Raw genomic sequence first — 12,059 nt, forward strand, 5'->3', positions numbered from 1 at the left:
TTATTACCTGTACTTTCTTGTAGTTGCAGACAGTCTACTCTGAACTGGATCAGGCCAAGTTGGAGCTGAGATCAGCCCAGAAGGACTTACAGAGTGCTGACAAGGAAATCACAGTGAGAAATATCCCTGTCCTGATAGAAATGAATGGTGGTTTGTGTACCTTCCGAGAACAGGGCAGGACTGTCTGCCCAGATGCTGTGCACCAGTCATTGGTGGTGATTCTGGGCACCCTGCATCTTCCTCTGGCAGGGTTGGTAAGGATGAGCATCTTGGTACTAGGTTGGAGCCTGGGCCTCTTTAACAGAGGGTGGACAGCCCCGTGGGTCTTCCCTCGCAGTCTGTCCTGTACCTACATCCTTGGGATCCTTACTCACGTGTGGAGGAGCTCCACCAGGGGAGAGTTCTGGCCTCTTGAGCCTGGTGCTGGAGTTTCAGACCTTACTCTGTTCCAAGTGCATATGCTCCTGTCCTCTGGACTTGGTGCCCTCACTAGACTCCTCTCTCTCACCCTTCTCTTTCTTTCCCTAAGAGTCTGAAAAAGAAGTTAACGATGCTGCAGGAAACCCTGAACCTACCACCAGTGGCCAGTGAAACTGTCAACCGCCTGGTTCTAGAGAGGTTTGTTGAACCTCCGGAGTGGGGCAGGGGTAACAACCTGGAAGAACTTCCTAGCTTTGATGGGATGAGTGGCCCCTCTTGCCCCGGGACAAGACAGGACTTAGCTGGAAAGCAGCTTTGAATATAAATGCCAGTTTTAATGTGGAGAGGCTACGGTAGGCCAGAGAGGAGCAGGAGATAGCCCGAGAGCAGGGCAGGAACATTGGTTGTCTCAGGGCATCCTGTTTATGGAATGGCTCACCAAATACATCATCGTTACCTGCCCCAAATTCTGAAATAAACCGTACACTTTTAAACAATTTCCCTTGGGTCCCAGACACGTGTGCCTTAAAGCTGCCAGCAGAGGGAGCCAAGAGTTGGAGGGATTGGCAGCCCTAACAAAAGTGGGCAGTCATTCCTCTTCCTGAGTATTTCACAGACGCAGACTGGCCGAGAACATCCTCAGGGCTACCTTCTGCCTGCAAGAGGACCCCAGCTGATGGCCCAGACAGAAAACACACAACTCCCCTCAGTGAACCCGACTTTTATTTGAGTCACTTTTCAATGTCTTGGAAAATCAATACTTTCCCTCATCCACACATCCAGTCAGTTGCTAGAGCCTGCCCATCTAACCTCTGGTGCCTCCTGACCCTTTTCTTCTGACATCACCTCCATGCGATGTTTGTAGACTGTTCCCCTGCTCCTCAGGTCTGCCTAACACATCAGCTCTAGGGAGACTGCCCTAAAACACAGCTCTGGGAACTGTGCCATCCCCCCAAACATTTCCTGGAACCCTTGGCACTGTGCCCAAGGCACTCTTGGAGCCATAAGTCTGCAGTTTATGGAGTGGTTTGCAGTTTATCCTTAGGCTTCAGCCATATCCCTCTTTGCCTTACTGTCTCTGTGCCTTTGCTTCAGCTTTTCCCCACATTGAAAGGTTAGCTGTCCTAAAACACCTTCCCTAGCCTCTTCAGCAGGTGTAAGCTTGCCATCCTCTGCACAGTTAGCACTTCTTGGTCAGATGCTGTGGCAGGTGGTGTGGGCCACAGAGGTCCTCTAGTGTCTTATTGAATCTGATCCACCTGAAATGTACACACACAGCTGTGATTAGACCAGGAATTACATCTTAATCTGTGTCTGTCATCACCAGCTTCATCACATGTGCACCCTGCCCTTTCCCCGTATCATAGTACCTGTGAGCATCTGCGTGGGAGAGTGAATGCATGCAAGCCAATTTTCTCCCATCCATATTGTGCCTTTAATTCCTCAGTCTTATTCTCTGCTTTTTTACCTCAGCATCTTCCATCTCATCTCTGTGAAGCCAGAGTTGCCTGCCTGCCTGCCTGTCCTGATTTAGGTTAGACCAAGAAAGGGCTATGGGAGAGTGATGGGGCTCATGACCCTCTGTGAGGTCCATCCTGTTATTGATTCTGACAAATGAAGCTCTGTTTCTAGCCTTCTGCTTCACCCCACCCTCAGAGTCCATGGCTATGCCACTTTGGAAGCTCCAGGTAACATAAGCTCTCTCAGGATCTCAGCAAGTATAGTCCCAACTTTCAGGGAGTTGATAGTCTCTGAGGTCATCTGTTGTCGACAAACCTTTAGAACCCAAGCTGCCTCATAGCAGGGGAGTAAAAATCTTTTTCCTAAGATATCTTTAAGTGCTGCTACCTACAAGCTCCTGTGGGCCTTTCCATTCCATGAACCTCAGGGTGTTTCCATGCACTTGTCCTCTGTGTCAGGCATCCAACTTGAGGGAAACACAAGCACACAGGCTGCCTCTAGGCATCCAGGGAGTTTGCATACCACCTTTTGCTTCCTTTATAATTCCAGCTGCTATGAAGGCTGAGTTCCTGCAATATATCCTTATTGAACGCCTGCTGTATGTCAGGCCCTCTGTTCTCTGGGAGCTTGTGTTCTAGTGGATCACTGAGGTGTGGGCAGGGATGGGAAGACAGTTTTGATGACTCAGCTTTGAGCCTGGTGCCCACATACTATATGATGGGGATCTAGTCTGTAGTACTGAATTGGGAATGAGCCAGTTTCATTCTGAGTAAGCCTCATGCTGTGGCCTGCACCCCAGTTTGGTGCAGGGCTATTTAGTCTCCTCTGTCTTTCCAGCCTGCAGGACATCAACCTAACAAGCCTGTATAAGCTGGGCTGGGCTTCCCATCAAGCTGCAAACAGGATAATTTCATTCCCTTATTGTTCATTATTTTTTGGGCATAGAAATTAGAGTGGCAGGCCTGTCACTTTTAGCTTTAACCCTTCTTTTTTTTATTATATATTTTATTGACAAAACATAACATACAGACACAAACATGCTTAACATATGAACATTCCATTCTGGGTATATAATCAATGACTCACAATATCATCACATAGTTGTAAACTCATCACCATGATCATTTCTTAGAACATTTGCGTCACTCCAGAAAAAGAAATGAAAAAAAAAGAAAAAACTCATATATACCATACCCCTTACCCCTCCCTCTCATTGACCGCTAGTATTTTCATCTACTCAATATATATGTATATATTTGTTTTGTTTCGTTATTTGTTTTTCGTTTTTGCATGGGCAGGCATCGGGAATCGAACCTAGGTCTCCAGCATGGCAGGCAAGAATTCTGCCACCGAGCCACCATCGCACCGCCCTACCCAATATATTTTAACCTTTGTTCCCCCTATTTTTTTTCTATATCCCTTACCACTCCCTTTCATTGATCACTAGTATTTCAGTCTACTCAATTCATTTTAACATTTTCCCCCCTATTATTTATTTATTTTTAATCCATATTTTTTACTCATTTGTCCATACTGTAGATAAAAGGAGCTTCAGACACAAGGCTTTCACAATCACACAGTCAAAGAAACATGGCTATTGGAACACAGCTCTAAATTTTCAGGCACTTCCGTCTAGCCTCTCTAATACATCTTAAACTAAAAAGGGGCTATCTATAAAATGTATAAGAATGACCTCCAGGATAACCTCTCGACTCTGTTTGAAATCTCTCAGCCACTAAGAGATTTTGTCCCTTTTCTCTCTTCCCCCTTTTGGTCTAGAAAGTTTTCTCAATCCCTGGATGCTGAGTCCCAGCTCATTCTAGGATTTCTGTCCCACATTGCCAGGGAGGTTTACATCCCTGGGAGTCATGTCCCAAGTAGAGAGGGGAGGGCAGTGAGTTTACTTGCCATGTTGGCTGAGAAAGAGGCCACATCTGAGCAACAAGAGGTTCTCTGGGGGTGACTCTTAGGCCTAATTTTAAATAGGCTTAGCCTATCCTTTGCTGGGATAAGTTTCATATGAACAAACCCCAAGATTGAGGGCTCGGCCTATTGATTTGATTGTCCCTACTGCTTGCAAGAATATCAGGAATTCTCCAAATGGGGAAGTTGAATTTTCCCCCTTTCTCGCTTGGCCCTTGTAACTTTTTAAATTTCTAGATCCTCTCCTAGGCCCAAGCTTTCAAAAATAGTTGTTGAATCCTTCTTGGAAGCTTTGCCATCTTCTTTATGCCCCTGTGGCAAGATCCTTAGAACACAGGTCTCCTCAAAGACCCTACCTCTACCTTATCCCATTATAGCTGATTGATTACAGCATGGTTCTGGAAGAAGTCTCTAACTTTACTGACATATTGCAATGTACAGGCACATTTATTCAACGAACATTTACTAAGAACTTCCTGTAATAAGCACTGGGACAGCCACCAGAAATGAGCAAAGTCAGAGGGGGCCCTGTCAAAGGGACTGCCCCTTTCTTGACCTGGCTCTAGCATTTAACAGGCCTTCAGTGAAGACCTTAAGGAGGGTAAGCTATGGAGCTATCAGTAACAGTTATGCACATTCTTCTCAAAGTTCCTTCAGCAAATTAATGTCCCAAACAATGTCCAGCCTGATGATCAAGGTATAGCCTCATGATACTAAAATCTAAAGGGCAAAGCATTTCAAATAATTATTTTTAAAGATTGGGTAATTCCTACTCTCAAAATAATACACATATGTGCTTTTAAAAATATCATGCTGTGGCTCAGTGGCAGAGTTCTCACCTGCCATGCCAGAGACCGGGGTTCAATTCCCGGGGCTGCCCATGCTAAAAACAAAAAAAAAACATATGCTCCTGAAGGGGTGCTAAAAGGAAAAGAAGCTCTCCTTTGTCCATATCTTTTCTACTCCAGGGAAACCACTTTTAATTCTGTTTCTTCTGGTGGCATTTGAGCTGGATCTGAAGGAAGTGAGGAAATGAGGCTCGCCAGTATCGGAAAGAACAGTTCAGGCAGAGAGGATGGCAAATCTGAAGGGAGACTGAGTTGGGTACGTTTAGAAGGGAAGGGCCAGTGGCAGCCTGTTCAAAAAGCAGCAGGGTTTTGCAGGCCATCCTCTGAACATGGGTTATAGCCTAAGGACAGTGGAAGTCATTTTGAATGCTTGAGGAAGATGTCTCTGGTGGGACTGGAAACACGTGTGCCTCCAATTTTCATTCCAACAACTGTCAATGATTCCTCTAACCTGCACCCTGGTCTGGGGGAGTACTGTGCCCTCCTAGACCTTAGTTTCTCCCCAAAAGACATACATCAGTGTAAGGTGATATGAGGGTTTGATTTTAGGCATTTCTTCATATTTTGGTATCATTTTGTAACTAAAAATATGACTCTCTGGAATGTTTGCATCCAGGTTAGCACACAGAGGTCGTTACTCCTCCTGCTAATCCGTGACTGTGGAACACCAAGCCATGCTTGTTCAGGCACCCCCTGGTTTTCCAGGCTGGCATAAAGCACCATAGGGAGCCCCTTAGGGTGTGAAGGAGAGGCGGCTGACAAAGCAGTCATTCTAGACTTCCCTAACTCTCTCCTGGAAAGAGCTAGTGTTTCCTTTATTCTATGACTTATTCTGTCATGATTTAGTTCCTTGTTTTGCTAAAGTTCATCTTGAAATAATCCTTAAGGAAGGGAACTTGGCTACATGTTGGAATATCTTTCTGCTGCTCTTAGCCTATATTGCCAGTTTGAATTCCAGGAGGAAAGTTAGTCTTCCTCATAACCCTGAAGTCCTTGGTTTCTAGTCATTTAGCCACCAGTATTGCCTCTGAGAAATTGACACAGTCTGATTCTTGACCCTTATGTAGGTAAACTTGTTTTCCATTTTTGGACGGTTTTAGGATGATTCCTTATCCTTTGGCTTCTGCAATTTACTGTGGCATGTCTGAATGCGGATCTTTTTTATTTTTATTTTTTAATATTTTTATTGGAAACTTTAACAAACAAACATACAAACATTCTTGACATACAAACATTCTATACATGGTGTACAATCAGTGTGAATGAGGATCTTTTCCATTTTTCCTGCTGGGCCTTTTTTTTTTTTTCAAATATCAAGGTGTTAGCTTTCTTTTTTTTTTTTAATGATTTTTATTGTGAAATATAACATACCAAAAAAAGAAAAGAAAAAGTAATAATTTTTAAAGAACACTGTGACCAGCAGCTACAGAACAGATTTCATAGTTTGGGCGGGTTACCATTCCACAATTTCAGATTTTTCCTTCCAGCTGTTCCAAAATACTGGAGACTAAAAGAAATATCAATGTAATGATTCAGCAGGCATATTCATTTGTTAAATCCTATCTTCTCTGTTATAACTTCTCCTTCTCCTTTGATCCTTCTCCCAATCTTCAGGGGTATTTGGCCTATATCCATTCTAAATTTTTCATGTTGGAAAAGGGTGTTGATAATATTGGATAGGGGGATGGAATTAGTTAATATTCTTAGAGAGGCTGGCCCCTCTGGGTTCTAGGACTTAGCTGACCTAGGAACCATCTGGAGTTTATAGGTCTCTGGAAAGTAATCTTAGTGATTGAAAATTTTTTAGAATCTCAGATAAAGCCCTAAAATCCCTAATGTTTAAGACAGTATCGGGTTCCCCAGTGGTAAAGCTTTATAGTTCCATGTTTTTTCTCTAGTCCCTTAAGGGACTTTGCCAATACTTTTTAATTATCTGCCTAACATAATCTGGGATGTATCCAAGTACTACATTAAGCTATACAGAATTATAAGTCCTTATTTCCCTTCTGGGCTCCATGTGTTTGGATTGTTTAAATGAGCTTTCCAGACAGGTTGAGTTACATCATGTGCTACAGAAAATTTAGGTTTTGGACAAGGGAAACCTCTCTTCCTTTGGTCTTATACAGTAAGTGAAATTCTAAAATATAATGTCATCCTTACCCCTGTATTCTGATTTACATTAGTCCCAACCAGATTGGCTCATTCTTGCTTTTTAATTATAAACATTAAGGATATTTCTCTCTCAGCACTGCATTTGCCATATCCCATAAGTTCTGATATGCTGTATTCTCATTTTCATTCATCTCCAGATATTTACCAGTTTCTCTAGCAATTTCTTCTTCGAGCTACTGATTATTTAAGAGAGTGTTTGTATATTTGTGAAAGCTCTAGTTCTTTGGTGATTATTGATGTCTAGCTTCATTCCCTTATGATCAGAGAAAGTGCTTTGAATAATTTCAATTATTTGAATACAGATAAAGCATACAAACTGAGCATGATCTATAAATGAATTTGATCTAATTCATTTATTGCATTGTTTTAAGTTCTCTATTTCCTTGATGATTCTCTGTCTGGTTGATCTATCTACAGTGGAGAGTGGTATATTGAAATCTCCCACTATTGTTGAAACATCTGTAGTTCCCTTCAGTTTTGCCAGTATTTGCCTCATGTATTTTGGAACTACTTGATTTGAAACATAGACATATATGATTGTTATTTCTTCTTGGTGAATTGTCCCTTTTATTAATATGTAGTGTCCTTCCTTATCTCTTGTGACATCTTTACATTTAAAGTCTGTTTTATCTAGTATCAGTATAGCCACTCCTGATTTATTTTGATTTCAGTTTGCATAGAACATCTTTTTCCATCCTTTCACTTTCAATCCATTTGTGTCCTTGGGTCTAAGATCTATCTCTTGTAGACAGTATAGAGATGGATTCTATTTTATAATCTATTCTGCCAATCTGTTTCGTTTAACTAGTGAGTTTAGTCCATTGATATTCAAAGTTATTACTGTAAAAGCAGTTCTTGAATCTACCATCTTATCCTTTGGTTTTTATTTGTCAAATCTATATATTCTTTTCCCTCTCTTTCTTTTCATCCTTTAAATTACCCTTACTGGTATTCTTCAAGTCTCTGCCCTCCTCCAGACCTTCCTTTCCTGTCTTTTTTCTTTGGTTGACAGGGCTCCCTTTAGTATTTCTTATTGGGCAGTCCCTTGTTGGCTAGTTCTCTCTGCTTGTCTTTGAAGATTTTAACCTCTCCCTCACTTTTGTTGTTGTTGTTGTCATTATTTGTATGCTATATGGCGGGGGTCAGTTTCATTCTTTTCCCATGTGAATATCCCTTTATTGCAGCACCATTTGTTGAATTTTTTTTGTTTGTTTGGTTTATTTGCTTGTTTGTTTTGTTTTTGGAAAGTGCATGGGCCGGAAGTGCGTCTTCCTGTATGGCAGGCGAAAATTCTACCACTGATCTTCCCCTGCACCCCATCTCCCTCATTTTTGAAGGACAACTTGGCTGAAGATGGAATCCTTAGCTGGAAAACCTTTCTCATTCAGTATCTTAAATATATCATACTACTCTCTTCTCACCTCCATGGCGCCTGTTGAGTAGTCCATACTCAGTCTTATGTATGTAGTCCTTGTATGTAGTAGATCACTTTTCTCGTGCAGGTTTCAGGACTTTTTGCTTCTCTTCAATATTTGATAGTCTGATTGATATGTATCTTGGAGTAGGCATGTTTGGGTTTATTCTATTTGGAATTCATTGGGCCTCTTTGATTTGCATAATTATGTCTTTTATAAGGATTGGAAAGTTTTCTCTGATTCTATCTTCAGCTAACCTTCTCAGCCCTTTACCCTTCTCTTCTCCTTCTGGGACACCAATAATTCTTATAATTTTTGCCCCTTTTGTTGTCCATCATTTCCCTGAGATTCACTTCTATTTTTCCCATCTTTCTTGCCATTTGTTCTTTTCTGTACTCCAATTCAATTGTTCTTTCTTCTAGTTAATTTATTTTTCCTTCTGCTGTTTTGAATCTGCTATTGTGTGTCTCTAGTATATTTCTTTTTTTTTTTTTTTTTTCATGGGCAGGCACCGGGAATCAAACCCGGGTCCTCTGGCATGGCAGGCAAGCATCCTTGCCTGCTGAGTCACTGTGGCCCGCCCATCTAGTATATTTCTAATCTGATCTACAGTATCTTTCATATCTGTGAGATCTGCTATTTTTTTGTTAATCTTTTGAATTCTTCTTTATGCTCTTCTAATGTCTTCTTGGTGTCCTTTATTTATTTATAAATATCGTTGAGTAGTTGTCCATATTTTTGGTCCTCTGGTGTTTTTTGTGGTTATTTAGCTGGACATTTTTGCCTGGATCTTCACATGCTTTGTGACTTTCTGTTGTTTTGGGGCATTTCAGTATCTTAATAAGGTTATTTTGCAAGTTGGTTTCCTTCCTTGTCTAAAGTTCTATATTTACTTAGGCTTTCATTGAAAGTCCCCTTTAATACTTGGTTTGTAAGCAATACCCCGCCAGACCAAGGCCCAGATCTTATTTAGGGAATGCCATTCTAATTTAGGGTCTATTAACAGCTAAGCAGGGGTGCATAGTTAGTTCAGTGGCAGAACACCCGCCAGTCACATGGAAGACCTGGGCTTGGCTCCCAGCCCAGGCATCCAAAAATAAAGAAAAACACCACAGTCGTTGTAGGCCCTGAAGCCAGGAGACACCCCAAGATATATTGGGAATGGACTCAGCCTTGTGCCCACAGAAGAGAAAATAAATAAATAAATAAATAAAAAGAAAGAAAAGAAAAAAACAAAAACACCAACCCAGCCAAATAATTTGCTAGACGGCACTTACTGCTTCTTCCCAGCAGGTGGCGCTCTTGAGTCACCTCCTCCCTTTAGGCGCACTTCTCCCTGCCCATAGCAGCTGCCAACAGGGCCAGACAATGTGCACAGTAGGTGGCAGCAGGACGGCCAGTCCCAGCTTGTGCGACTGGGCAGCTGATCACAACATCCTGGGGGGCATCGCAGTCGATCACATTGCCTGGTGCCCAGTGGATCCACCACCCACACCTCCCCATGGAACACCCACTAGCGATGCCCAGAGGGTGACTGATCCAGTACCCAGCAGGCACAGCCCCTCATGGTGGTTGGCTAGACATGCCCCTGGACTCCCCATGAGTGCTGCTGGCTATGGAGCCGTGCTGGGAGTTCTCCCCAGCTAGCTGCTGGGGCAAGCTGGAGTAGAGGGACAGTCCACACCCCTGTATCCACACTTCCCTGCACACCTCTGCCTGCCCCCAATGAGGCTGTAGCCAACCAGACTCACCCTTCTCTCCCCATCCCAATCCCCCCACTTCTCTCTACCAGGACCTCCCTATAGAATGCCAAAGACCCTCTTCAATCACTTACCCCCTGGGACTATAGTCCTGGTCATCTTTTCTGTCCCCTCTCTTATTGCCCCCACAGAGCAGGGTGAACCCAGCCTACCCTACTCTGACTTCTTAGCTTTATTTCTGATCCCTGCTGGATCTTGCTGTGTGAACACCCTAACCTCCCTTCGGCTCTGGTAACTTCCTTATTTTATTTCTTTGAGAATCAATTGTGTGCCAGTTTTTTTGTTTTCTTTCTGTGACCTCGTGGATTTGTCCTTTGTATCCTTGTCTTTGTGTTCCCTGTTCTGGGAGATTGTCTTCATTTTTAGCTAGCATTTCTTAATTTTTATAAATTTTTATTTTAGCCATCATATTTTTAATTCACAAGAGTTCTTTCTTGCTCTCTGAATCTCTGAATATACTCTTTACAAAACATGCTGTTCTTATTATGTGGTCTTACATTTCTCTTTCTCCCAGACTCAGCATTTGTACTACCTGTGGCCCTCTAAAGGAGAGGTAACTGGAAGGCCACCTGGGAGCCCAACCTATTTGGATAGGATTTGAGGAAAGTGCACAACAAGCTAGTACCATGCTGGGTCTTACCTGAATCCAGGTACAGAGGACTTTGTTATCAGGTCCAATACTGCTGCCGTTGGTCACTGTAGATGGGTTCTTATCTTTGTGTGTTTTTTTACTGGACCAGGTTTTGGAGAAGTTCTTCATGCATGGCTAGCAGACATAGAGCTATTATCTTTCTTTTTTGGGGGGTGGGGTGGGGCGGGGTGGGTACATGGTCTGGGAATCAAACCCAGGTCTCTCACATGGAAGGCAAGTATTCTACCACTTAAATGCTATCTCTTTTACAGCATTGATTCCTACTGTCATGACTTTGCCAGAGTTCTTGTCAGTAACAAAATTGTTGACTACGGTCATGAGCAATGACTGAATGTCTCTGGAAGTACCAGGTGATGAATACTTGTGCAGCAAACAGAAGGATCTTTGTTCCTTCACTTTGGTGGGACTGCAGAAACCTTTGCACAAAGGGAGAAGTTAAAGAGAAAAAGCTCATGAATTCCCACAAATCTAAGGTTTGTGAGCATCATCTTCACTTCAAATCTCTCCTTAGAGCTTTCTAGTTTACTTAATGATTTTTCTATAAAATCTTGGGGGTCATGAATTAAGTGAATAGCTGAAAAGTTAAATATTTCTGGATTTTCCTTCTTCTTTTATTTCTTGAGCACTTTTATCACCTTTTCCAACCTTTTCTTATGCTTGGAGCTTTTCTTCCTTCTGGCATACTCCACTATGTCTCTTGCTGTTGGTCCATCATCTTTGGATTCCAACTCACTGTCCTTTGTTGTTGTTCCTGCTGGACATGTTGACTGCAGATAGGCTCAGCAGTGAGCGGTTCTCTGATTATTTGTCTTTTTGTTGTAGAGTTCTGATATTAAACCCTTATCAGATATGTGGTTTCCAAATGTTTTCTCCTGTTCTGTAGGTTACCTTTTCACATTCTTGATAATGTCCTTTGATTGCATAAAAGTTTTGCCCTACCTACTGAGTCTTCTGGCACAAAGCCCTGTGTGTTGGCTGCGGGTGAATGTCCCAGGAGTAATGATGTCACCCAGGAGGGCTAAAAGCCAAGCTTTCAGCCAGTGAGGGGGAGGCTGTTGGGTCTTGGGCTATTCTTCCCTGAATGACAAACAGAAAATTGGAAGGAAAGAAAGTGAACTGCTGGCAAGAAGGAAAATAGAGTTCAAGCTGACAAAGAAGAAGGATATTCAGGGCACTAAGTGTTCTCAGGGAACAATAATTGTGTCCTTTTGAGCTAGATGTAGAGTGGGATGAGGTGGAGAAGACACTGTGAGAATCTCCCGAGTCTTAAGTTTAGTGTAATGGATGCCCAAGTGGTATACAAGTGCAGAAGACTGGGTTGGCTTCAGCCAAGGTTGAGGACACACCATGGGCACCAGTGGGCAAAGTCCAAGGGTATGGCAGCAGGAAGTCCTGCTGTGAGCCACCT

General features: G+C 42.7%; 1 protein-coding gene across 3 annotated transcripts in view; it reads left to right on the plus strand.

Moving 5' to 3' along the window:
- TRAIP (TRAF interacting protein) overlaps positions 1-12,059 on the plus strand; it is a 59,859-nt gene that overhangs the window by 28,770 nt on the left and 19,030 nt on the right. For all 3 annotated transcript variants that reach the window (XM_077129268.1, XM_077129269.1, XM_077129267.1), the window contains 2 exons: positions 24-113; positions 530-618. In XM_077129268.1, the coding sequence (XP_076985383.1) occupies positions 24-113; positions 530-618 (179 nt within the window). The remainder of the gene's footprint in view (positions 1-23; positions 114-529; positions 619-12,059) is intronic.

The sequence above is a fragment of the Tamandua tetradactyla genome, chromosome 15 (assembly GCF_023851605.1).
Source record: "Tamandua tetradactyla isolate mTamTet1 chromosome 15, mTamTet1.pri, whole genome shotgun sequence".
NCBI classification, from domain to species: Eukaryota; Metazoa; Chordata; class Mammalia; order Pilosa; family Myrmecophagidae; genus Tamandua; species Tamandua tetradactyla.